This window comes from Zonotrichia albicollis, chromosome 6 (genome assembly GCF_047830755.1).
Source record: "Zonotrichia albicollis isolate bZonAlb1 chromosome 6, bZonAlb1.hap1, whole genome shotgun sequence".
Classification (NCBI taxonomy): Eukaryota; Metazoa; Chordata; class Aves; order Passeriformes; family Passerellidae; genus Zonotrichia; species Zonotrichia albicollis.
In genome coordinates, this window is record NC_133824.1 from 5,573,521 (window position 1) to 5,600,739 (window position 27,219).

A 27,219-nucleotide genomic window follows, 5' to 3' on the forward strand; every position below is an offset into this window, starting at 1 on the left:
CTCAATATTTTTACTATTAATAATTAAAGTTATTTTAGACTGATCTAATCAGATTTATTGGTGTGAGAAATTGTTGACATTACTTAGTCCTAGGCTTGCCTTACTTGAGAATGAAACCTCAGCCCAGAAAATGTGGGGGATAATGCACAAGTCATTTAGCACATTTTACTCTACTTGTACACTGGGGCTGCCACAGAAGTCACATTTGTGTGGTTAAACGTGACATGCAAGAAATTGCTGATGCTGATTTTAGAAGCTGACAGAATACTCTCAATGTCAGCTAAAACAGCTAATGTACAACCAAAATCCTGAATACAGAGATGTGCAATCTGTGCAGTACAGATCTGTGTAACATCAGAATTAGCAAACTACAAGTCATGTTCCTGCAACATTTTAAAGTATACTTCAAACACTAATATACTAATTTGCTAAATATTTTAATAGCTTTCACTTTAATAAATATAATAATGACTGGGATGCAGGGGAAGTGTTTCAGTAGTAAGCTGAAACAATGGACGTTTCTCTCTGACCACTGGATTTAGAGAACAAAAAACCTGAGAGACCCTCTGGACACGAGATAGTCAGGTCATTTGGGCTTCTACAGAGACCATAGCTGAGATGTGAGCTCGTTACAGATAAAGGCTTGTAACAGCCTTTCCACCAGAGATCCACCACCAGCTCTTCTCATGGCCCCACTTCATCTTGGGAGCCTCATTTCTCCAGCACAATGTCAGTCACACTTGTGAGTCCTGGGACCCCCTGTTTCAGGGTCTACTTCCCTCTGCAACCAAAGTTGCAGCACAGCCGGTGTCACCATCGTTCACCTCTGTCCCAGAGCCCTGAAGAAACTTCCTCAAGCAATGCAGCAACACCTCATAGTGAAAATACTGCATTTAGCCCCTGATCCCACCAAAGGGCAGCCCCATGGGGGCTTTATAGCCAGAAAGGCACTTTCAGTCCTCAGTGACATGTAAATGCTTGACTGTTTTATAGATATTTAAATAGTAGCAGTCACACTCTCATATATAATATGGAGGTGCCACAATGACTGCCTCCAGTTGTTTTCTGAGCTCCATTTCCTGGCATTCCCTGAAAAACCAACCCATGGACCCAGTGGTCAGAAGTTCTCAATTTGCACTCACTCCTGGTTGCCTGCCTGCACAGAGGGACCTACCCAAGAGTGCTGCCCTTGCTCCAGCCAGCCTGAAGGGAAGGTCCCAGAGAAGCTGCTGGTTTTGGTGTCCTGCTCACGTTTGCACATTCACCTTGCAGATCTTTTGGTGCTGGAGTTTGTCTGCACTGCCAGTGGAGATGAGCCTTTTGCACCCAGCATCTGCTGAAGGTGCCTGGCTATCACCTTTCTCCACTGTTAAACTCTAGCGTCTGAACTGTTTAATATGAAATAATTACAAGAAAATAGTAAAAATATGAAGCCTCCTTCATAAGCAGCGCTCGAAAGGACTGACACTGTTAAATAAAGTCATGACACACCTGCAAAACAAATACATATTTTACAGAGCAGGAAATGGAAATACTGGTACTTATAGGGCCATTAAGAGTAAGATGAACACTGATTCACTTCCATAAGGAAGAATATTTAAAAATTACTTTCTGTTAGGAACAAGACATTAATTTTGAATTCTCCCTTACTACATTGGCATACCCAGTGGGAAGTGCCTTGTCCAGTATCTGCTGCAGATACCCACAGCAGACACATCAGCTGGAAACCAGGGAAGAGACAATTTATGAGGCACCCAGGTTGCACAATAAGCCAGGACTTTGGCAGATGAGTTGCTAAATTTGGGAACACACACACAATCCTGGCATGACCAGAGAAACTTGCATAACCTTCTGTCACCCCTCAATGCTCTTGACCATGGGAAAAGTGAGAAAAAATACAAAAAATTATACAGTATGCAAAACATGACTGCAGAGGAACAGATACTTGACCTGGGTCTGACTGTCAGCCCAGAAGAGCTCAGTCCTCAGCACTGCCAGCCAAGGTCTGTGAGAGCCCTGACCTCTCAGTGTCTGCCACAGCTCTTGAATAGCACATCTGCCAATCAGGGCAGATTTGGGGCCAGCAGAGAGGCCACAGACTGATGCCCTTGTAAGCCAGCACATCTGCTTAGTTTGTGTTGCTGAGATTTTAAAACCATGCACTGCTGTTAATTTTAACCCATCCCTCTTCTGGTAGGTTTTGTGAACTGAAGCATGAGAATTCAAATGACTCTCAGGGGAACTCCAGTTATCAGCATCTCAACTCAGCATGTTAAGAAACGCTTAGAGAGATGTGCTTTGCACAAGGCACTTCACTGGGGAAGTGGTGTGATTAAGCTAAGAGCCATTGCTGCCAGGCCATGCTCCAGGAAACTTTTCCTTCCAAGTTCCACCAACTGACTGCTAATGGGGACTCCTAATGGAGGAACTTCACTGCTCCATTAATGCTTTGAATCACAGTTTCTTTCTGTGAAGTGGGGCTCACTTCCTGATTTTATACACTACCTTGAAGATACACTTTGGGAGTTGCTAAAAGTAAGTATCAAGTAAATGCTTAAAAGTTCCTAAAAATGAGTCAAGTAAATGGCCTGGAGAAACACCAGGAACTCAATTAGACAAAAACAGTAAAAAAGCAACTCGACTGGATCAGGTTGCTATCAATATACACTACTTCCCTTCCCCCTTAAATTACAGAAATAAAAGTGAGAAGTACCTAATCTTGTAAAATATGAATTATGCAAAACTGAACTGTCAAGTGAAAATACATGACTGAGGGCTCTCACTCATGGGCCAACCATATCTGTATTTCAGGAGAATGATACCTCAAAAAAAGGCTTTGAATGATCATAATTATAACTAATGACCAGGAAAGGCAGACTCGAAAGTGAATAGAGGAAATCAACATAAAGATCTTTCATTAAAGCTGGCATCACTTTGCCTTGGTTCCCTTCAATCCCAGAAGAAATGTAAATAAACCTGTGACAATTCCCCTTGAGCTGATGGAGGCAGATCAGGAATGAAGAAACCCTCGCTTCATCAAGTCAGCTTCTCCCTCACTACCAGGGGACGCATATTAATATAGCATTGCCATAAAAGCTTAATTACCATTTTATACAATTATAAATTATCCTATCAGGCTGTAACCAAAACACCAACCTTCTGTGTTTATCACAATACGTGCTCTCCTTCCCATCCAGTCGCATTAATTCTGGTCAACAGAGTCCCTGCCAAGAGTCACAGTCCCCAGGTACTTACGTGCCTGCCATGGAGGAGGACCTGGTCAGGCAGTCCCACAGAGGCGTACGCTCAGACCTGGCACGTGTGCTCAATTCCAAACAGTCTGTTTCACCTGAGCAGAAGACAGATTTGGCAGAGACACAAGCCAAGAGTCTCTATGAAGGCTTATAACCAAAACAGGAAAGGGAAGCGCTATTGAGAGAGCAGGAGGGCAGGAAGTAACACACAGCAGGGGCGGGGAAGGCACTTTAAAGAAGAAATGTATTATTTCTTATTGCTGCTTTGCTGAGCAAAAGTACAAACAATATAGATGAAGATTAGATGCGCCGTTGTTGCCTCATTGGAGGCATGGATATTAAAAAGTTTTCGCGCATTTTCTCGAGGCACTGGTTCACTGTCCAAGAAAAAGCAAAAGCAAATAAAGCTCAACCCAGAAAAAAAAATTGCCGTTATTCATTTATGGCACAGGTGTTTGCACAGCGCAGAACCAAACCCAGGGGCCCTGGTGGCACCAAGGGCCCTGCACCGCCTGGCAGCCAACCTGGCATCCTGCTGGGATCCAGCTCCAGCCCAGAGCTTTACCTGGCACAGCACAGTGCAAATTTTATCTCCTCACCTACTCAAATGCCTTTTCCACATCTGCTCAAGTTGACCTGGAGCAGAGGATGCAAGGTGCAGACACCAGGGAACTTCCCAAAGCACCCAGAAAACTGCAGATCTTCTCAGCTCTTGAAGAACTGCTGGAAACACAGTCAGAAGCCATGGTTTTACCATGGAGGCACACAGACTTTCTCTGGGAGTCAGCATCAGAGGCCCCGAAGTCTCTGCTAATGAGAGCAAAACCTGCAGAACCCTGAGGAGACCGGTCCTCAGGAGATCACACGATTCCTGACATCCTTGCCGTGCTTTCAGAGTGTAACATACATTTGTAGAACCTTAGATCCCTGTTTAATACAGCAAAAAGAGAGATGTGTAAGAAATAAGCTGAATTTGACACAAACCCTTCAGTGCAGTTTCTGCTGGGCATCAAGGGCTGCAAACACTGCTGCACCTAAGCAGGGGAGCAGAGCTCTTTCCACCTTCACTGTTTTTCCTGTTACAAGAAATTACTTTCATGGTCCAACTGAAAGATCTACAGAAACTTGCTGAAACGGCACCTAGTGAAAACATGGGTGTCAAAATCTGGCTGCTCTCACAGCTGGTGGTACATCGCCTGCTCAGTTGCTGCTTCCAGTTCCTTTGCAGAAAATCTCTGTATGACTGAAGAGTTTCAGTTTTCTGATGGGGGCAGTTTAAAAGCCAACAAGAATTAAAGTTGTCACTGACATTTAAGCACAGCTTTTTCTGTAGTGCTTTTGTTTTTTCTCTATTTCTTTCTGTTTAATGAAGGATTTTATAATCGCTCGGAATTTCAATTTGGCTGCATTTTTCTGCTACTATATCCTTCTGCTTTGAGATCTGTGTGGATGTTGGACACTACCTTGTTGATTTAAAAAAAATCCTGCTTTTCATGAATTTAAAATTTTTCAAGTGGCAGTTCCTTTGTATAGCTCACACATTGCCTAGACAATAATTGTAGAGTTAGTCTGTGCAAACAGTACTTTACTGCATGTATCAGAAAAGGACATAACGTGAAAAATGCATCTCCAAGTAAGTATGGACACAAATCACTAATGGCCCAGATCAGCCATGCTGGCTCCACTGTTCTACGCAGAAGGATGCAGGAAGATGAACTTAGATGAACTTATGAGGATGAAGATAAGCAAAGATCTGAGGAGCCTTTTTATTTCTCTGATACATCTGAGATAGATATGGTCACTGATTTGGGGGAAAGGACACAGCACTTATGAGGTATGATAATTTCCCTGTTAAACCCAGTAGATATTACCCTACTTACACACAAATATCAGCTACAATAATATCAGCTAGAAAACTCTGGTTTTAAATATTTGGTTCTCCTGAACAAACAGCTTTGAGCACACCTGGAAACTCCCAGCCTCCCCTCTCCTGCTAGCACCCTGCATGCTGAAGGCCAGCAAAGAGCAGGTCACTACTGACACATCCAATGTCACCCTAGGAAACAGTGACAGTGAGTAGGACAAAGCCCAGGGCTGCCTTTCCATGCCCCTGTCATAAGCCAAATTAATTTCACTAAGCACCATGCATTCCAGCAGAAGTGCCTCTAATCACCTCTTTGCATTGCTAAAATGCCTCCATGGCCCTGCACTAGAAAGGGAGCACTTAGAAGGACACAGCACTCTGTGACAAATGACACATAAGACCGAGTAGCTGACTTCTATCCAGTCCTCACAAAGAACCATATGCTGGATAAACAGATTATTTCAGTCATGTGCTGAGATCTGTGTGAGCAGCTCAGGATTCCTAAACACAGAAGCGAGGCTTTACTTGCAATTAAGTGAATATTCCCATAGGTTTGCAAGCAGCACGTCTGCTGGCCATGTACTCAGCTTTCATGTTCCAAACACTCCCAAGTCTTGGATTTGCTTTCTTTTGGAGAGTTTCATTACCAGATGAATTGTGATTTGTATATGACAATAATGTTATGTATTTTCAATCCTTAGAGCTATAGGCTGAGCTAGAAAGGTGAATGCCTCAGCCTCAAAATGACTAATCTCCAAGCATAAAACCCAGGATATTTTTAAGAATGAAGTGAAACACTGTAGAATGTGTTGCTCATACTATTAAAAAAATTTGAATCACAATCATAGTATAAAACTGTACCCACCTACGAGTTAATTGAAGGTAGACATGATTAAAATATTTTTTTCTTAACAAGCATGTTTCAGACCTTCCAAATAACTATTTATACTTATATATCTGCTGGGTTTAGTTCTGTGTTATCCTCAAAAGGCAACATGTATATTGCACAAATTTCAAAATTTGCATATGGCAAGTCTTTCATTTAACGATTTCATGATTAAGAAATCTGGAAGTTCCCACTGAAATGTTACACTCAAATTTCACAAACTACAAGACAGTTTCATGAATATATGCACAAATGATATGCAACAGCATATAAAATATGCATTTATATATTCAGATTTGTAAATCTAATTTCACAGCTGTTAATAGTCTTTGAATCTAAGACATTTCCTCATACACTGAGATTTGCAACTGTTAAACATGCTGATGAGGCAAAAAAAAAAAATCCTTGTCCTCAGAAAGTTTAACCCTGTATGTTAATGTATGCTCTTGCTCTCTCAAATAACTTTTTTCCATGCTCCCCATTCATTTGAAAGGAGCATGAGAGAAACCAGACAGAAGTGTAAAATATACTTATTTACTATTAGAAGAGTTAAAAATGTGCAGTGAGGTGAGGTGCCAGGTGCCACTTCAACAGGAAAACAATTGATCCTGCACTGAGCATATTTTATAAATCAGTCTTTTTGGGGATATTAATTTAGGATGCAAGTCCATCACTGCTGAGGGACAAGGAAGTCTTTCCATGGACTTAAGAGGGACAAGATTTAGCCTTTTGTATAGATCCATTCAAGCAGTGATAAATAAACATATGGCAGGAAAAAAAAAATCGTTTTAAAGGCCACGTGTTATGCAGGATTTGGGAAGCCCTATTTTTTCCTTCTGGGAAGCCCCTGGCTCTCAAGTCATGCAGTGCCCTCTGACAAGATGACTTCATCTCACCCTCGCTCTGCAGAGGGAACAGCCAGGACTCACCTGCTTCCAGGGGGATGTTTTGGCTGATGCAAACAGCTTAGGTATTGCCTGAAGGAAATAACTGTATTGCAAAGAATTAACTCCGTGGCTGCCTTCAATTTTCCTCTCTATAAAGTGTGATGAGCAGCGGGCAGTGAGCCCAGACCCCACGGTAAGCAGCATGGAACAAGTTCCAGACCATATGGAGAGAAATAAACTGCCACTTCATACACAGGGTATCTATACTGCTTTTGTGCTTGAGTCAGCTAATTGCACATCCGCAAATCAGCACATTTATAACAAATGGAGCGTTATGATATCATGGGAAATCTATTTAACATGATCAAAGTCTGCCAGGAAAAGTTCCCCTGAAATTATGGAAGTACTTAAGAGTCCTGAGTGCCGGGGACATTTTACAGTCCTTATTAAACAAACATTTTCCCATTGTTTCATGGCAGCTGGTGGTACCAAAGGCTGTATCTTCCAAGGCTCCATGCCAGCAGTCTCACTGCAGCCACCAGCATGGGCATCTCTGTACCTGGAGTTAGAACCAGCCCTACCACCCAGACCTGCTCCAGAGCAGGCAAAGAACAGCTCTCACCGACATCCTTTATGAAAAACCCTTTCCTTAGGATTGTTCCTCCTGAGAAGCTGAGGCCTCAGGAACAAAATGTAAACAATGGCTATCTGCTGCTGTGGAATGCAACAGGTGGATCTTTGATTGGTCCATGTTGGTTGTTTCTAATTAATGGCCAATCACAGCTGGCTCGGACTCTCTGTCCGAGACACAAGCCTTTGTTATCATTCTTTCTTTTTCTATTCTTAGCTAGCCTACTGATGAAATCCTTTCTTCTATTCTTTTATTATAGCTTTAATATAATATATATAATGAAATAGTAAATCAAGCCTTTTGAAACACAGAGTCAGATCCTCATCTCTTCCTTCATTCTCAGGCTCCTGTGAACTCTTTCACAAACAGCTGCTGTTCCCAGCAGCACCTCAGCTCAGGCCTACCATCTCCTTTCTTTTCCAGAAGATGAGATTTACAGTGTTGCAAACCTCCTTCTGTACTGCAGATTTTAAAGGGTGAACTTAGCTTTTCAACATAACTTTTTCTAAAGTTAAAGTTTAGCAATGCCCTTGATCTAAAGAGCCATTAGACATGGTCTAAGTGTAAATATAAACTTACTTGGGGTATCAGCTGAAGGACATTCTCATATTTATGTCACCAAGCATATGCTGTCCCCCAATATTGCTCCACAGCTGATGTATTTTCACCTTCAGCTTGCATTTTTCCTTAAATTTTGTAAACATGATGAGTGGTTTCAGCAGCTGTTGGCAGAGGTCCTTTCAACTGCTCACATTTCTTTTTTTGTAGGTCTTGATTTATGGGGTGGTCATGTAAATTTCTGGGGTTTGTATGTGAAACAAGAAATACCAACTTCACAATAGCCCCAAAGGAAGACCAGGAGCTTCTCACTCAAAACTAGCACTGCCTCAATTCTGGTACTTACCTTAGCTATTTAATGCTATCCACCACTAAGAAATGCAACTCAAGCATCATATTTTGCTGAACAGATCAGATACTTGTATCATGGGACAGCCCTGTCACATGCGGTGGGCACCATAAGCCCATGGAAGGGTTTTTATCACAAACCTTTCAGAGGCTCATGGGTGGGTGAGGTGCAGCCCAGCAGGTGTGAACATAAGGAGAGGTTTTCTGATGTAAGAGATGCTGGAGTAAAGAAAAACCGTATAAACACAGCTCAAGAGCCTGGAGGGGAAGCAGCTGACCAAAAAACCATCAGAAATCACACGTAACTGTATTTTTATCAGTTCTCTAAAGGCACATGCCTGTCTGATGTTCAGGTCATATAATGTGATGTTCATTGGGAAAGCACTTTTCAAGACAGCAACCCCATCCCTAAAAAGTGAGGGCTCAAAGTGAAAGTTGTGCAGGCTCTAAAAGGCCAGGTTCACACCAAGATGAAGAATGCCTGCCCTTGTTTCTAGCCTTGTTTCTGATATTTATGTTTCTTAAAAAGGACAGGTTGGAAATAACATTTGACTTATAGGCACAGGGAAACTTCAACTTGCAGAAGGATCCCTGAAGGTGGAATGGGTACAGTCAGCAGTTTGTCATGTCTGCTTTCACTGCCATGTAACATAACAAAGTGCACACATGCAGGGAAGCTCTCCTTTAAAAGCATCCATATTCCTTCCATATTTTTTCATTTTTTAGAATAATCCCTTGTAGCATTTCACAGAATACTGAGGTAGTTTTGCATGAATTAATACTTGCTTTATCCTTGCTGAAGTTGGTGGCAAAATTCCTATTAGCAATTAGCCATTCCAGCTGCAGCAGCAATTTATCTTTTATATCATCTGTGCCATCAGTTAGGCAGTAGAACAAGGTAAATTATACTGGTCTATTGAAGTCCCATCTTAAATTCAGTGTTTGCAATGATGGACAATGAATGTAGCCCTGATATTTGCAGATATACTTTGTCTGGGAAAAATAACAAATAATTTCTGGGCCTAAACAAGCTGCATGATTGAGTCCCAGAGTCGATTTAGATTAAGTATCTTTATCTGTTAAAAAGTGAACATTGCAGATCTGACTGTTTGTAGTGTTCCATCATGGAAAAGGTGAAACCCTCTTCAAGGTGGGCATAAAACAGCCCCAAATGTCAATAAACGTGACTCAAAAATCCATATTAATTGTGGCAATCAGGAAAATGGGAGGATGTCTCTTAAATTTCACAAGAAGAATAATTTTCAGATTATTTTAGTAAAAATAAACACAAGGACAGCTAGCAAATGGAGATGTGTAAGATGCAAATCCTTCATCCAAAACTACTGACAATACTTATTAAAACAAAAATTATCCCGGCAGCCCCTTCTTTTCCCCTTTTCCCTCCTTCGATTATTTATTGGCAAAGATTTTTCCCACAGCCTGACAGATAAAAAGATTTTCTGAGTGCCAAAACTGAAACAGGATCCCTGAGCACATTTGTGCACCAGACTTGTTTGTGCATGATATTTGTCAAATAATAGCAGAAGTATTCTTGCTTTCCCATGATTTTTATCCTAGCAACTTTTCCCTCTCTTATCTTGTCCAATATTATTGTCTTGACTGTTATGTCCTCTGTGACTTTCCCATCACCATGCAGGGACACCACAAAGTGCTGTTTCTCAGGAGCTGGGCATCTACTAAACACATGCAAGATGGCAGTGAATTGTTGGTGAACCTGACTGTGTCCTGCCCTCACCTCACACAGGATATCAGACTGAATCCCTCTCCTCTCCAGCCACTTGGTGAGTGTCAGAAACCAGTGACTTTCATTCCTCTGTCAAACTAGGCTGACATTTCTGAATCTGCTGGTCAGCTACTGGGAAGGTGATAGAGAGAAGGAAGAGGATGGGCAGATGTTGGGATCTCTAGCTTATCAGAGTGACCCTGAGAAAAGTTTGAAAGTCTCTTTTCCCAGCCCGGCACTTGAAGGAGTCAGGGCTCTTCATTTCTCGGTCTCAAGGTTGTTTATTGTATCTTATCTATAAAAAATGTTCTCCTGCCCTGCTGAGGTCCATCCAGCAGCACAGTTCCAGGCACTCTGCCTGCCCCTGTTATGGTGTTATGTCTTTATACTAAAAACTATGTGTACAATATTTATGATTATTTTCCAGTACTGATCACTTATGTTAGACAGGGAGCTTCTACTCTAAACCAATCTGTAAGTGCCAACATCACAGCAGAAGATGGAGGCCAAGAAGAAGAAGGAGAAAGGCTGGACACGCCCAGATCCCTCCATCTTGCCTTCTGAACCTGCATACCAGAAATCCCAAAATCTACTTTTACACCCCGTGATAACTTCACTATTATTCTATTTAAACTGTTGTGGCTTGCTGATCTTCAAGTAAGGTTGGTAACTTGCTCCACGGGTCATAATCAAACCCACAGGTGTTTTGGGCTTCGTGCCAGGGCTTCTGAGCCCCCTGGCAGGGGTGTTGGCCATCCTGGACCACCAGAGGGATGTTCTGGGTTCCCACAGGCAGAGAGCTAAAGCAACTACATAAACCTTATTTTCTTAGAAGAGCAAACCAAAGTCCTGTTGGTAGGGAGGGTCTCCCAAAGAATTGCTGCTCACCCCCACTGGTACCCTCACCAGTTTGTCCATCTGATGACCACCAAATCCTCCACACTGGCATGAACTGTTCCTTTCAAAACCAGCATCAGAATTACAGACTTTTCCCAAAAGTACAACTTTCTAGTCATCTGGCATTTTTTTCACTGTCTAAAACATGTAGGGGTTTTGTCAGCACTTCACACTTGTCAAAAGATAACCCTTCCATACAAAGATAAAGCTTCATTCACATAAAAGCTTAGCCCTTGAGCCATTACACAGAGTGGGAGCACTCAACAGCCTCTGTCTGTGTCAAGACGTGCTTTTCATAACAATACCCTGGGTTTATTATAACAGGACTGAAATCTTTGTCCTTTTGCATTACTGATACAATGTTTGCGGGAAAAAATTAAAAAGAGAAATTAAAATCACTCACAAATCAAAGTATTTACAGAAAGGTCAGGTAAGTGAAAGGATACAGAGAATGGGGAAAGTTTCAGTAGTAACTCAGCTCGCTGCTCCTTCGAATGCCTTTCTGAACCTTCTACAGCTCCATCATCTCCCCAGATCACAAATCCAGGTCATGGGGGATTTGTAGGGGGTAAGATAACAGCAGCAGTGCATCTTCCATTGGGCCAGTGTTAAGGCAGCCCAGCCTCAACAGTAATGCTAACAACCACAGAAAGTGGGATCAAAAGGCAAATTCAAGTAACATCAACTATAATTTCTCAGCCCCAACAAGAATATGGAAAGCAGCATTCAAAGCCACATTATGATCAAATTTTTAATTAAAAAAATCCAAAACAACACAAAAGTTTTGAAAGATTGAATAAATTGCCATAGCCTTGGAAGTCGTGCCCTACATCACGCCCTGGTGTCTCTTTAGGCCCCAAAGGGCTCATCAAAATCAAGAGCAACACAGAACCCTTCAGTCAATTCACAGCAAGATCCCTCACAGTGAACTTTATAACTGATGTGTTATCAGCTGAGCAATGTTACAGCTGAAACCAACTCCCCAAAGTGCAAACAGAATAGAAACCAGGCAAAGCTCTCAATTGTCTCTTGGGCTGCACACTCAGTTTAGGCAGCTGCAGCTTGGTGGATAAAGCATTGACCTCCAAGAGCCCCAGTCAAATCCAGCTCACGTTCCCATGAAGGGAACTGGAACTGGGTTAGGGAGCACAAGCTTCAAAGAACCATTTTTCTTACAACTGACTGCATTTTTTGCCATGAACCTTTCTTCTTCAATATTTCTGCTTTTGTTGCCCATCTCTTTCTGCTTAGGCTAACTGGCTGCTAACACCAAGACCATGGTCTTTATTCACTTGATAATACAACCACAGCTGGAAATCAGACCCTGGATTTGGGGAACACTCCCCTGAAAGACATCAAAAGTGAAAAAAGGACTTCCCTCCATGCCTCACTCTGCCTACACAGGGAATGGTTTTCAGCTCCCAGCTTGGTGTTATGGAGCTAGTGGACTCTATCATTTGCCTGTTTTTTTCCATCCCTTCCCATATCTTTTCTGGATAGAGTTGTTTTGCTCTTCAGTACTCATCTCACTTGCCCCAGAATAAGAGAAAAGGGAAAATAGAAAAAAGCAAGAGCTATGAATTGGTGTGCCAGCAGAGCCAGATACCTCGTTCTTCTTGGTTTTTCACTTCCACTGACACTTAGAGTTAGGTTCACACCATTTAAAAATGAGAATAAGAATAAAACATGCTGATAAAGAGGTTTTCTATATTTTACTTTCTATGCAGGATCTCTTGGTCTGTGCCATGCCTGAGGCACTGTGCACACTTTTGCCATTCTCAGTGCCTAGCTTTGATTTTGGAGTCTCAAGGCACTGCAGTTTTTAATGGAACCCCTCCAGAAAACAGGCAGAATACTTTTCACCCAGCAGCATGCTCATCCACACTCACCAGGCTGGCTCTGGCACCCAACACTCCCTGCTACATCAGTACCACACTCGCTTTGTTAGCTGCCTCTGGGTCAACTAAATAGCCTCTGGATGAGCATAAGGTTCAGAAAAGATAGGGGCTTGTTGCAAATTCCATTTTACTGGTGTATTTCATTCTATTCTATTCTATTTGCACCCATTCAAGACAGTTTTGGGGATCAGTCTTTTCAAACTTAGTATCATCACTAGGTGATCTCAGTCAGATGCCGAAAAGGAGACTCATGCTTTACATGTGAGGGGAGGCAGACCACAATTTTATCAGAAACAATTCATAGTGGCCTCTTGATTTAGTTGGTTGCATAAATGTACAAAGGAAAAGGGAGTGTGATGCAGACCCTTGGAGGGCTCTTGGGAGCCTCCTCTGCTGGAATGGAAACTTTCTGGAACCAGAATATGAGGGCAGAGTCCCTCTGCACAGCCATGACAGCAAAGAGCAGGAAGCAGAGGGCTGGATGGATGACTGGACAGGGGGTTGATTCTGGAATGAATGAGAAGGAGTTTGAAGACTTAGATTAGATTTTCCTTCTCTTTTTCATCTTTACATTTTATAAACACTTGCAATTCTCTCATCCACTTCAGTTGTTACAAATAAGTACCCTCACTTACATTTTGACATTGCCCAGCTTGAGACAAGGTTGGTTTCCAGGTGCCACACTGATATTGCAGCGCTCCTCAAGCTAAATTACAGCTCTGTTTATAACTGTGAAGCTTTAATGAGCACCCAGCTCATTATAATAAGGCATAACACAGCATGCAATGAAGTGTGCCTTCAGAGACACTGCGTGGAGCTGTGTGAGAGCCAGCACTGCAGGGTGAGGACAGAGAGGAATGCTTCCTGCTGAGCAGGGCTACCAGCAAACACCAGGGCACAGCCAGCGAGGCTAACAGGGCATCTTCAGTGAAAAACCTGGGCAGATTCAGGTTTCCAAAACAGCAGAGCTCCCCAGCTCATTCCTAAAGCTACTGGCCATCTTTGCAGCCATCTGTGACCTTCTCTGTGCCTCCTTTGTTCTAACACCACGACCATGGTGTTAGAATGAACAGAGCAGCAATTTGACCAAGAGTCAGGAGAGCCCTCAGGAAATACTTGTACTGAGTCAATAGGAGCCAAACTGTTATGCAAACTAAGAAATATATTTATGTATGATCTGCATTATATTTATGTATGATCTCCATATTAAACTGTTTTATGCACACACAACAAATGATTTCATGCTTTTCATCTGCAATATTATGGTGCACATGTAAGGGCATTCTTATTCTGGAGAAGAAAAGAGGAAATAGTATTGCCTTAGTCTTTCAGTTTATATTTAATATGAAGTGGAAAAATGAATTGAAAGTCATTAATTCATAGGTCTGTGATGCAGTAATGAAAACAAATTAAGCCCAAGTCTGTTATTTCAGTTTCATTTGGTTTTCAGCAATAAGATTGGTATTTCTAAAAATATGTTAGGTAACACATTAAAATCCAACAGAGACTTGGCACCTGGTATCTTGTATCTGAGCTTCATTATAGGAGCAGTGTTTATGTTGGATGTGTGTTGGATGGTTTAATTCCAGCCTACTGAAGAGCAGCCTCCAGGTCATAGATCTGCTGCAGCTAATTTGGCAGAAGCAGCACTGTCTCTTCAGAGAAGGGCAACATAAATCTGCAAACACAGCTTCTGTCTGGGGTAATGAGCAGCTTTAATTTTCTGCAGAATGACAGTCACTGAGCATATGTAAAAAAACCCAAACCAACCAACCAACCAACCAACAACAACAAAAAAATCAACCCAAAGAGCCATGGTAGTAAAGATCCTCCAACACAAAGTCTCCAGAGCCTCAACTCCCCTGAGATGTCAGCACTGTGCTGGGGCACAGCAGAAAGAGAGAAGAGGCTTTTTTCTCTGCAACACTGCAAGCACTTTCAGCCATTTCAGGTTTCCACCTACCAACTGAATGTGATGAACCTTCCCATCTCTAGTTAAAATCCTATTTCAGCACCTTGCTTGGGTGTTCAGGAGGTGGTTTCCTTTCCCAGACAACCCTGGGAGAGGTAAAGCATTTGAGCAGTGCTTTTGGCAGGCAGAGTGGGAAGGCAGCAGGCAGAGCCCCCCCCACCATTCTGTTGTGCAGGAAGCAGAATATCCCAGCCCATGGCCCAGGGACCAATTACAGGCAATTCCTTGGACAGGGCAGCCCCAGACATACAGGAGATGCCCACCAGTGCCCACCAGTGCCCACCAGTGCCACAAGGCTTTGGGCATGCTGTGTGTCAGGGTGGGTTCAAGAAGGGAGGATGGAACACTGCCCTTTGTGCTCTCCACGTCCTTCAGGTTTGCCAGGGGGCAGAGGGAAATGAATATTTCATCTGTAAAGAGTCACTCACACCACCCTGGTCTGTGGGGCGGCACATGGCATTGTAGGGAAATGGGCAGGAGAAAGGAAGCACAAGTGGCTATGCCAAATGCTAATGAGAACAAAGGACACAGAAACAATACCCAAAGCATTTCCTGTCCATCTTTGCTTGGCACTGCTCTGCAACATGCTTGTCTCTGAGGAGGAAAGATTGCTGTGATCTCCTCTCCACTGCTGCCACTCTCCTTCCAGAGAAACAACTAAAGCACATACAGCAGCTCATGCCAGTGTTAGCTTATTTGACTATTAATTACTCTAAGGAAAAATCCTGCTGTTCTGAAATCTGAGAATTTCCACTGGAGACCCACCAACTACTTATCCACTAAAACCCAAGATCACAGAGACAAAAAATGTTATATAACAAATCAGTTTATTAAAAATACATTTAAAGAAAATTTAAAATATTTTTTAAAAAATTAAAATAAAAAATTTTATGCCCATAGTCTATTTAAAATATTTTTCTATGTATTTCCATAAGGGAATTTCAGTTTTGTGAGATGCATATTGCATTGGATGAGATGCAGTCAAAGGCATCAGAAAAACAAATGGGATGATCTGTAAATACCAATCATATTTTTTGGATAGTCAAGACAGGCAACACTATTTTCTTGATCTAAAATGGAAGATTTATCATTATGCTAAAATTATGCTAAATCCTAATTAAAAACGAATCAGAACAGGCAAAACTGAACTGGTGCCTCCAGCAGAGAACCCAAACAAAGATGATGGCAATTTTTCTTTGCATCAGTTTTAAGGCATAACACCTATTCATCTACTTTTATAACCCTCTACAACTTAAAGTACCATTATGATTTAAACTCCCTGGAAGCCCATACTTCTTGTGTTTGAATAAAACCAAAGCGATGCACTCTGTCACACTGGCCAGACCTGCAGCCAGCTGGGACTGCTGGGGAAGGTTTGCTTTGCAGCTCAGGCCAGGCTGGATCAGTGGAGGGACAATCCCTTCTGTGTATTTCCCTTTCTGCAGTCAGCAAAAGTGCCCCACTCTGAAAACAGCATTTGTAGCTTGCCACAGGATAAAACAAACCTCAGAAACATAAATCAAGCTTAACAAAGGAGCTTCTTCTTAACATGGCTAATGGCTCAGGTTCCTCCACAGACAAAGACTCTGTTTGACCTACTGCTCTAATTAGAGGAGTAGTGATGTTGACATTTGTGTTGCATAAAGCAGACATGGTAACAGCCAGAGGGAAAGCTGTCAGTGCCTCTAAAGATCACAGCATTCATGGCAATGCACGATTCAGCCTTTAAATATTCAAATAATCAATTCAATGCTTAACTTCTTTTACTGATAGTAAGAAACAACTCCCAAATTAGAAAAAGACAAACCAAACCAAAACCCACCAAAAACCAACCCCAGCATCAATCAGTGTTAATCATGAAAGATTAACAGGCAATACATGAATAAGTTTTATTCTGCCATGTATAGTGTTTCCTTTCAGGTTTATATAATCCAGTTTTGTCATGAAGAAACACAAGCAATTTATACTCTCTGGGCTTTTCACTTACTATTAAAATAATACCAACCATCAGAGACTGAGGTTTGTACATTCATATGTGTCAGGTTCACCAAAACAGAAAAACAGATACAACTGCTCATTTATAAATACATGAAATGTGTTTTAATTTAACTCTGATCTATTGCATCCCATTCCCTTGACATGAGATGCACCATTGCAACAGACAGGCAGTTCATGTCTTACAGATCAGAATCCCTGCAGTAAATCTCTCTCTGAGCACCCAAACTCCCCAGAATGACAGCGAGCCCTTAGTGCTGCAGCTCAATTGGCTCCAAACCCCTCCCAGATTTTTTCCCCCAAGATGATGTTGATGTTCCCAAGCCCACTTTTACTCAAGGTGAAGCTGAACACGAAGCATGACAGACTGACAGAAGGTTTTGTATTGCAGCCCAAGACCAAAGTTTTCCACACTCACCACCTCTCTCCCAAGGAAAGGAATCTGCAGGCTCAGAGATGGAGAGAGGCTCAGCATCATCCGTCACATCCCACAACATGACACTGGCTTGACAGAACCCATCCTGGACATTTTTAGGGCCTATTTTGTAATTAATTTCTGTAAGTGGATAATTGACTCATTAAGCTGAATTAGAGCAATATGATAATGCACAAACCAAAATGCAACTATTATTTATCTCACTGTTCAGTCCAGCCTTCAAAGCCACTTCAATACAAATGCTACTGCCAATGGCTTCTGAAGGAAAGAATGTAACATGGCAGGGGCATCATGCTGTCCCCGCTTTAAAAAAATTAAGAAAAAAGACATTTACAATGGTATACATTTTGTTTACATGTAGACTGCACAAAATGCTTCCCATTCCTTTCTCAATGTTTTTTAATTTTTTCCCCAGCTTTTTAAGACTGTTCCACTTTCCTTTGCATGACATCCCACATGGCCAGTATTGCTCTAAGGGAAGGCACATGTGATCATCCCTCTTCTTCACACAGCTCCAAACACAGCACAAGGTCATTTAGATATCTCTGTGTGTGTGACAGGTAACAAGGTGAACTTAAAAAGCATTATGGTGAAAGGATCTGTAATCCTCCAAATGTGCTTGGAGGGTAGATTTTGAGGAGACATCTCTGAACAGCAGTAATGTTTTGGCTTGCTTCAGTATGGTAAAATCTAAAACTTCCCTTTTGATAATCAAGAAAAATCAAGCTTGAAATGACTCTTGTATAAAGAAAATAAGGAAACAGGGCCACAGTTCACTATCCATCCCAGCAGGGGAGGCAAAGTTAACTTGATGTCATTCACTCTTCACTGCACAAGTGCTGCTGCTCCCCATCGATCCCCACAGTAATTGTGAGCAGCCACAGAAAGCCATTTCCAGTGCCAGGACAGGGCTTACCAGAAGCAATTATTCTTTTTACAACACTTTAGTGAAAAAGATGAAGGCATGAAGAGGAAGGAAAGAGATTCTTCCCCCTCAAGTTTATTTTATACTGACAGAAATCCGTTGATTTTGTAGGAGGTTTTTTTCCTTATTTGCAAGGACAAATTCCACTCTATTCCATGAAATTACCTGCTTCAATAATCAGACTACTTAAGACTACTTATTTTGGGGATCTAGAGGGAGATTGAACAAACACCAGGGCATAGGGTAGACATAAACATGACAGCAACAGGACGTGAGGCCACAGCAGAGGGTTTGCACCTGGCTGGGCAAGCAAACAGAGCCAGGGTGGGTGACACAGCAGGTACATCAGCACTAATGTGACCCAAATGGGTGAGGTCAGAAATGCAAAACTCCTGCTGTCCATGGAGTGACTCCTCTGCTCTCAGAGAAAGGTCTCCCAAAGAACAGAGCTGAGACCATATCTCTGGAGAAGGGGACAAAAGTAACAATCACTTTGGAGCCAACAGAGAGAACATTTGGGTTGAAAGCTGTAGATGAACACTGCAGTAGAGAATTTAGGTATGATGTTAACACCTTCCCTGAACATTTTCAGGAATGAGCCTGTGAAAGGACAGAATGAGCCCATGTAATGCTCCCATGCACAGCTCACTTAGGACATTTAAGCAACATTATGGTGGTGTCTGAGACCCATCTGGCACATGTCACCAGTCAGATCTCTTATAACCACAGCAGGCTCAGCACCAGCAAGGAAAGAAACAAGCCACAGTTATCCTGGAACATTTGCAGCTCCTGATGGATCTAGAACCCACTATGGTGAAAGGAAATAAACACTGTTCCAGCACTGCAGTTAGCACTTGCACAACCAAGAGTTATAGTTACAACACCTGATGTGACAGTGCTCTACACATCCCTGAAGGGACAAACCACCACCTGGAGGAATACAGGGAGGAATCAGCCTCCTTTTCAATAGGAACTCCAACAGAATGACACCTTAGTGAGAAAGCTTTGGGGATTCATTGAACAACTCTGTACTCTCTGCTGTTTATCTGCTAACATGTGACTGGCACACAATTTCCAGGCATTACTATAACCAATTCATTTCTCTAGACAATGGGAGGGAGCAGTGGGTTTCTCCAGAGCCAATACTGCTCCTGCTTTCAGGCTTGGCTAAATGCAGCCCGTGCAGACTGTGGCAGCTGGCAGGCTCAGCCAGAAACCCTGCTGTGAATTACTGCTAGCAAACACATTTGGGTTTATTAAGCCTTTCTTCCTCCTCCAAGTGTTACAGTCATGGTTCTTGAGCAATCACAGGCATTGTTTAGAAGCATTTGGGGAATGAGTATTTGAAAAGCCCTTGCAAGGTTCAGCTCAGAGCTGCTCAGATAAGGGGTCCACCAGAGATGCACCTGCAGCCTGTGGGGTCTGGCACTTCAGGAGGGATCAACCTCAACTCCACAGCCCCCAGCTGCATCCCCCAGGATGTTCCTTTCCCTGTCAGGATGCCCACCCATCCTCTCTGCCCTGGCAAAGCTCTTCCCTGACAGAAATGGATGTTCAAGTTCAGATTGAAGTGCAGCAGCTCCTGCTGTGTGTGCCTGCAGACCAGCTCAGCTGTGAAATGGAGACCCCAAGCCTGCAGCCAAGTGGGAACGGGTGGGGGAATTCACAGGAAGGGTCAGAAGGGAGGAGGATGGACCAGTGCTGCTGGATGGGGTGCAGGATAACAGCAACATGGCTGTGAGCCTACTGCCCTGCAAATGGATCTGCTCTTCCTATTGTCCTGAAATTCCAAGCATTGTTCAGGTGTTTAATTAAGGTTTGAAGCTTTCTCTTTTTTCCCCAAAACCAGTGTTGAACAACAATGCTTCTGATTAACCAGTAAAAGAGATGACTGTGCTATTGGATTGAAAGCCATAAGGCATCTGTAAAGGCTCAAAAGGTACCAGTCTGGGTACCAATCTGATGTAGTAAAGGAAAATATGCAATTTCAGGCTTATATATTATAGAGCTAATGCAAATTACCTGCTGCTGATGTCTTTTTATAGCATTGATGGTGGGGGTGGAGTAATGGTTGCCAAAAGAAAACCTACTTAGTCTTGGCAATCAACTGGTGTTCCTAAAGCCAGGAATCATGTTGTTGATGCTCACAGAAAATGGAAATTGATGACTGCAATGTCCATAAGGAGCATGGTGGCTGCTCCAAGGCACCCCTGCTCCCCACCCCATGTGGCATGGCCATCAATCTGATGTGTGTTGCTAGCACAATGCAAGGTTGCAGACCATTGCTGGAAATGGAAATAAGAAGTCCACAATGAGCAATTGCTGAGGGAAGCAGAGAGAGGATGGCAATTTTTCTCAGTTCACTGGATGAAGATGTGACCCTTGAGCAGTTCTGAGCTAACACCTGGGTATGAGAGGGACAGGAGGATGTTTCTTGGACAGCTACACGGTGTGGTTGTCTGTGTGGCCACAGCCCCAGTGCAGCTGCTCTCACAATTGCTCAGTGAAGGGGGATGAGCCATGGTGGAGATGACCTTTACTGTGGCACCAAAGGCATACTTCAAAGCTGCCTTTCCACCCAAACCCAGCCCAGCTGTTGCAGACATCTTTTATGGAAAATCCTTTCCTTAGGATTTTTTCTCCTGAGAAGCTGAGAGGCCTCAGGAACAAAATGTAAGCAATGGTTATCTGCTGCTGTGGAATGCAACAGGTGGATCTGTGGTTGGTCCCATAGAGTTGTTTCTAATTAATGGCCAAATCACAGTCAGCTGGCTTGGAGTCTCTGTCTGAGACAGAAGCTTTTGCTATCATTCTTTGCTATTTCTATTCTTAGCTAACCTTCTGATGAAACCTTTTCTTCTCTTCTTTTAGTATAGTTTTAGTGTAATACATATCATAAAATGATAAATCAAGCCTTCTGAAACACGGAGTCAGATCCTCGTCTCTTCCCCAGTCTGAAAACCCCGGTGAGCACCATCACACTCAGCTGGCTGCAGGATGGGCTCTGTGAGAGGCTGGCACTCTGGGGGGCTGTCTGGGGCTGGCAGGGGGTGCCCTGAGCCCTGCCCATCTGCACAGCACCCGAGCACTCCCACGTGCCCCACAGTCAGCACTGCATCGGGGCCGCCTCCGCTCCCTGACTTTCTGGAAAAGACAGAATCAGGCCAGCTAACTTTTCTCCATGTGCTGTGTTTGCTGCCAGCAGATTTTCTAGCATGTGCACAGGCACAGCAGCAGCCAGATTTTGCTCATCCCCCTCTTACCCCTATATTTCTGTGGCTAAATAACACAGCATACATCAAGATAAATTTATCTTGGGTGTAACCCCTGGAATGTCACTGTAGTAAAAACAGAATTATGTGGGCCATAGAACAGATGAATCCATGTCACTGGAGAAAATAATTTCAGATGCATTTCTCTCATAATTAATAGCCACTAACTTTTTCAGTGGGAAGAAGTGTTGAGAAGATTTTGCTAAATGCAACTTTATAGAAAATAGCACATTGATTTTAGAGAATAATTTTCAAATGCTTGTAATGATATGATGTTCTTCTGATACATAGTTCACAAAACAACCCCAGGCCAGAGTAGGTGGAGACTAACATATTGATTTCATTGAAGCAGACAGAGTATGCATCCCTTTGAAAGCTGGCCTTACCCTTTCACTTTTTTCACTCAGTAGCAGAACAGCATAACAGGAAAGCATTTCTAAAAATATCCACTGTGGCTGATCTAGCTGAAAATATGTTCTGAAACAGCTCAGATCACATTGAGAGTGATGGAAACACTCAGAAGCCCCAAATAAGACACACAGTTAGGTTGTGTTCTTTCATGTTGGTGTTGGTAGACACTGCTGCAGTGGAAATCCTTGTCACAAAAGGATGGTTTGTCTCTCCCCCCAAGCCCAGCAGCAGTGGCACATTCTGCTTCCTACAAATGGTCCTGAAAGGCTGCTTTGCTCTTAAAAAAGAATATGAAATGACTGGAGAAGACCAAATCAGCTTATCCTGAGCACTGTTTTGTAGTGAAAATTAGCTCTCCAATTGCGTTAGGATGCTGTGGTTGAACCTTTTCCAGTGTCATCCTGCACACAGTGGTCCCACTGCCAGGGCTGACTGACCTTGCTTTCCATGTCCAGAGCCAGGTACAGCATCAAGCCCAATGCATTATTCAGCTGCCAGATCTCAGTGCAGATCTGGCAGCTTGCTAAGGCACAAAGGTTATTCAGCACACATTATTGCCTAGGGATCATCTGCCTATTCATAGCATGCCATTTACATTTCCTGGAGTTTTTTAGCAAGGCTGTTCTGTGGATAGTAGATATTATAATAAAACATCGAATGCATATAAAAAAACTCATCAGCTCTTGTTTTAATTTTGCAGATTGGAGGGTACATTTCAGGACAGCATGAAGCAGATGTGTAATTTTTTATCCCTTGTAGTGGTCTCAATCAAAGAGTGAGTGGCCATTCTTTAAACCTAATGGCAAACTCTATCCAGCTACAAAGACATCCCTCCTGCATCAGAGGCACTTCTGAGGATGTTGCAAGATATCCCCATCTATGCCTTTTTACACCCAGCTCTTCTCCTCAGAGATCCTTTTGCCCATCTCATACACTCATTTTGCATCCACCTCACACATCCACACCAAGTCCAGTGTCTGAACTTGCATCTCAATCACTCTGCAGTCAATAGAAAGGCTCTCCCTCTCTCCCAAACTAAGGCTGATTGGTATTTTCATCAAGCTAAATTTGTTTTAAGTGGAAATTTTAGATATAAAGCCACAAATAAGAAGTCCAGAAAGAAAATCACAGCAGTATAGCATCATTGTGAGGTCTGCAGAATAGCCCTAAAGTGCAAAAACTGTTGTACAGGTCATGAGTCCTTTTTACAAAGTAGAAAGTAAAGAGTTTGCACAATCCTACAAAAAATCCAGTCCCTCTTGTGAAATCTTAAGTCTTTTAATGTATGCTGTCCTTTCTGTGTCGACTCCTCTGCCTCAGTGTATGAGTTTATTGCTGCCTCAAATGCCACCAGAGCATCCCATGTCTCCAATGGAGCAGGACAAGAAACTTTTCAAGGTGTGAAACCTGTCCAAGTACCTGATGGTCTGGAGTTTTTCCTTTGGAGCCAGCTAGAGTGAAAAACCACTTCTGCCACATGCAGCCCCCATTTTTCAATGTTGTTGAAATTAATCTGGGACCAGTCTACAACACTCTGATAGATATTTCCAGAAACAGGGAAGGGAACAGAGAAGAGAATCCTTCCCCCACTCCTAAATGCAGGACCATCCATGAAACAGGACTCCTCACTGTCGACACCTCTCAGGGACACAGTTTGGAAATGTTTCTAATTATTTGCCTCTTGGCTGATGTGCTACAGTCTTTGCTTGGGAGGAGCAGGTAAAGAAGCATGTGGTTTGTGGCAGTTCTTGGCACGGTGGTTTTACTCAGGGTTGTTTTGGTTTTTTGTTTTGTTTTAATGAATCTCTTCTCCCTTGCTGTCAGCTCTGAAGGAAATCTTCCTGCACCAAAAGCCTAAATTTTCCATTGCACAGAGACATGAGACTACACCACCCAGGCCTAAATGCCACATGTGGTTATTTCCAGCTGGTGATGCTGGGAAACTCACCCAAAGCCACTGCAAGGGTGAGTGGTGAAGCCTGAGCTGCAGACCTGATCACAGTACAGTGTAATTATTATTACACTATATACAGCACAGTGTAATTATTATTATACTATAATCCTCCCCTGCTCACCCTCTGCAGTCAAACCACTCTGTCTGTGTCTCAGCCCAAGCCCAAGACAGCTACATATGGCAGAAGGGGAAAAGAGAAATACAAGTTCTAACAGGTGACAACTACAATGTCTGAACTTTTACTATCTGCATGCTGGAATTCCTAGCAAGGCTCTTCCATAAAAAGAAAAGCCTTTTTAATAATTATGAGGATTAAACCCCAGTGAAATCTGACACAGAAAAGCTTATTCAGAAACTCTGATTTACTTCTTGGGGATTAATGACACTTGAAAGCAGAACAAACCATCACACCACAATAAACAAGCATAAAGAGAAATCAGCACATCGTGGTGATTTATTTCTCTGTGCAGAAAACAGAAAAATTGAACTATTACAGATTAATCAAATGAAAACCATCATTTTTGGCTATAAAAAAACCCCTTTTATTTCAGATTAATGTAGCAACTACGCATTGCATTCCAATTTGGGATACTTAAAAACCTTTCTAATAGAAGCAAAGGCCAGTTTCAGAGGGGGACTGCAGAGTGTGATTTCACAACCACTGCAGAAGCTGCCTTAGGTCTGTGCTGCTTGGGTCTGTCCTGGCCAGCCCTCTCCTCTGGCAGTGACAAAGTCCCACAGAGGTGCAGGGAGCTGGGGTGCTGCAGCCTGGGGCTCCCCCTCCCTGCCCAGCCTCCTCCCCACCTTCACTTCCAAGCGGGCTCACAAGTTCTTGCAAAAGCACTAAGTACTAATTTTGGTCTAAATCAGTAAAATTAATTAAAACAAGGTGTCCTGCACTATTGCCATTTTGGTTCCCATTTGTGCTTTTAAGTTGTTTTCCCAAAGGAAACTCTTAATGGTTGGAAAAAACTTGGTGCATCCTTAGGTGATCAGCAGAATACATGGTTCAGTATTAAAACTCAATAAGAAATCACACAGGTACATTTGTATTCAGAATTTTTAATTTTTTAATTAACTTAGGCAGAGAATGAATGACACATATTTTGCATTTCATAGGGGCTTTTTTTTCTGGTTTTGTCACACTGTGTAGCAACGGAAATTTGAATTTTAATTCATAGCACACAGGAATAAGTTACATAACTCCCTGAGCTCCATCTAAAAATTAACTTTAAAATATTGCAAAATAAATATAAAGTATCATCTGCCAAACATTCAGCTGACAGACTTTAAGCTTGGTCTCCTCCACAGCTTTAATGCTACCAGGTTGACTTTTAATTCATAATTAGAACATGTAGGGGAAGAGAAAACAAACTCCAAAACTTTATGTTCATTCTATTCAATCTGCAAATTTTGAATTCACATTATTCAGCCAATGCAGGAGAGCTAGCAGGAGTCAATGCAGTCCTCTCAATACTTCTGCAGGAAGAGGCTTTGGTGGTTCAACACCTAAACACAAACTACTTTCTAACTTCCACCTCTTCTGTAAGTAGACATTCTTTTTAACTTCAAGAGCCAGCATGGAGAACTTACTAAAATATTCTTAATTGAAGGCTGATGATTTTAACAATTCTTTTTTAAATATATAAAACCAGCAGAGAAAAACCTTCACTCATAATTCGCAATTAACAAAGATACTGATTTCTGATTTCATCCACGATTTTCCACTGATGCTGCTTCTAATCAAGTAGAACTTTCTCCCAGTCTCTGAAGACTGCTCAGCCATACATTAACATGTAGCTATAGAAGTTTCTCAGCATCTGTAGCAAGACTTCAAGGGTAAATCTCTCACATCTCCCACCTTTTCCAAGTGGTGCTCAGAATAATGATCAGGTATTCAGATCCATTGAAGGCAGAAAATAGTCTATTAACTACTTTCTTGGCCTCCAATTTTTCCAACATCTGTTTTTGCTGCTGTGATTCATAATTCAAATCCCTTAAAAAAAAAATCCTCATTTTAACCACACCTTCTGAGCATGTCATTAATAATATCCCACTAACAGAGACACCAGGATAAATACAAATCATTTAATTCACACTATTCAAGATCAATTTTTAATCTCGTTAACTCCATTAACTTTTCTGTTTCCCATTTGTCTTCTCTAACTGTCTGCTCATTTTTTTTTATCCAATCGTTATAAACCCTGAAAATAAAGATTTTTCTTTTTATTTCTTAACACAGTCAATGCTAGACAGGTGATACCCTCCCATCTAAGCAGACTCAAATACTCTCGCTGGACATGCAAGATTGTTCAGTCCCCTCTAGTAATAACCACCTGCAATAACTCTAAGGGTCCTTCAGTAGGACTTGAAGATGGAGTTTCACCACCAAAAGGCAATGCCCAGCCAACATGCAGTGCAGGAATGAGACCTGGCAATGTGCTGCGCCAGGATCTTGTGCTTTCCAAGCTCTTCCCAGTGTCACATGCTGGGGGATCCTGAATCACAGGCTCACTCCCACAGTGCCATCCCAACATTCCCCAACACAACTGACTGGTGCCAGCACAGTGTCACTGTCACATTTTCTGGAAAAATCCCTTCGCCAGGATTTCTTCTCCTGGGAAGCTGAGAAGCCTCAGAGAAAAATGAAAACAACAAATATCTGATTGCTTCTCCTGTGCTTTAGAATGTGGTTGGAGATTGTTTATCCAACATGTGAATTGTTTTAACTTAATGACCAGTCACTGTCCAGTTGTGTCAGGACTCTGGAAGAGGTCATGAGTTTTTCATTAGTATCTTGTTAAACCTTTTGTGTCCTTTCTCTATTCTTTAGTATAGTTTTAGTATACCATTCTTTAATAGAATATAGATCATAAAATAATAAATTAGCCTCCTAAGAACACTGAGTCAAATTCTCAATTCCTCCTTCATCCTGGGGACCAGCAACTACCACAGCACAGTGCTGCTGTCCCTGTGTGCCACAGGAGTTCACCTGCTTCTTGCAAGTTCCCCACAAGTCCTTTTCAAAAACAAAGGCAGCATTTGCTTCCTGGAATATCTAAGACATTTCCATATCTAAAATTGTGGCAAGAAGGCAAATTGTTCTGGGGTTACTCCAGACTAGCAAATGGTGTGTTTGTACTTCTGATCCTTGTGGCAGGAGGAAGGAGGGAAAAGATCAAAAAAAGAAAGTTGGGGAAAGATGAGGGGACAGATTGCTGAGAGACAGAAGAGAAGGGTTAGAAAGAAAACAAGTGGGGTTTTTTTTGGTGTTGTGTTAATCTAGT

The 27,219-nt window shown here is 42.3% G+C and overlaps 1 protein-coding gene across 5 annotated transcripts in view; it reads right to left on the minus strand.

The window, feature by feature from the left end:
* EVL (Enah/Vasp-like) overlaps positions 1–27,219 on the minus strand; it is a 147,284-nt gene that overhangs the window by 75,045 nt on the left and 45,020 nt on the right. Inside the window, exon 1 of one of the 5 annotated variants that reach the window (XM_005483208.4) lies at positions 3,256–3,395. The exons of the other annotated variants lie outside the window; for them this stretch is intronic. Within the exon in view, the coding sequence (XP_005483265.1) occupies positions 3,256–3,266 (11 nt within the window). The 5' untranslated portion in view covers positions 3,267–3,395. Of the gene's footprint in view, positions 1–3,255; positions 3,396–27,219 lie in introns of those variants that run through there. 5 annotated transcript variants of the gene reach the window in all.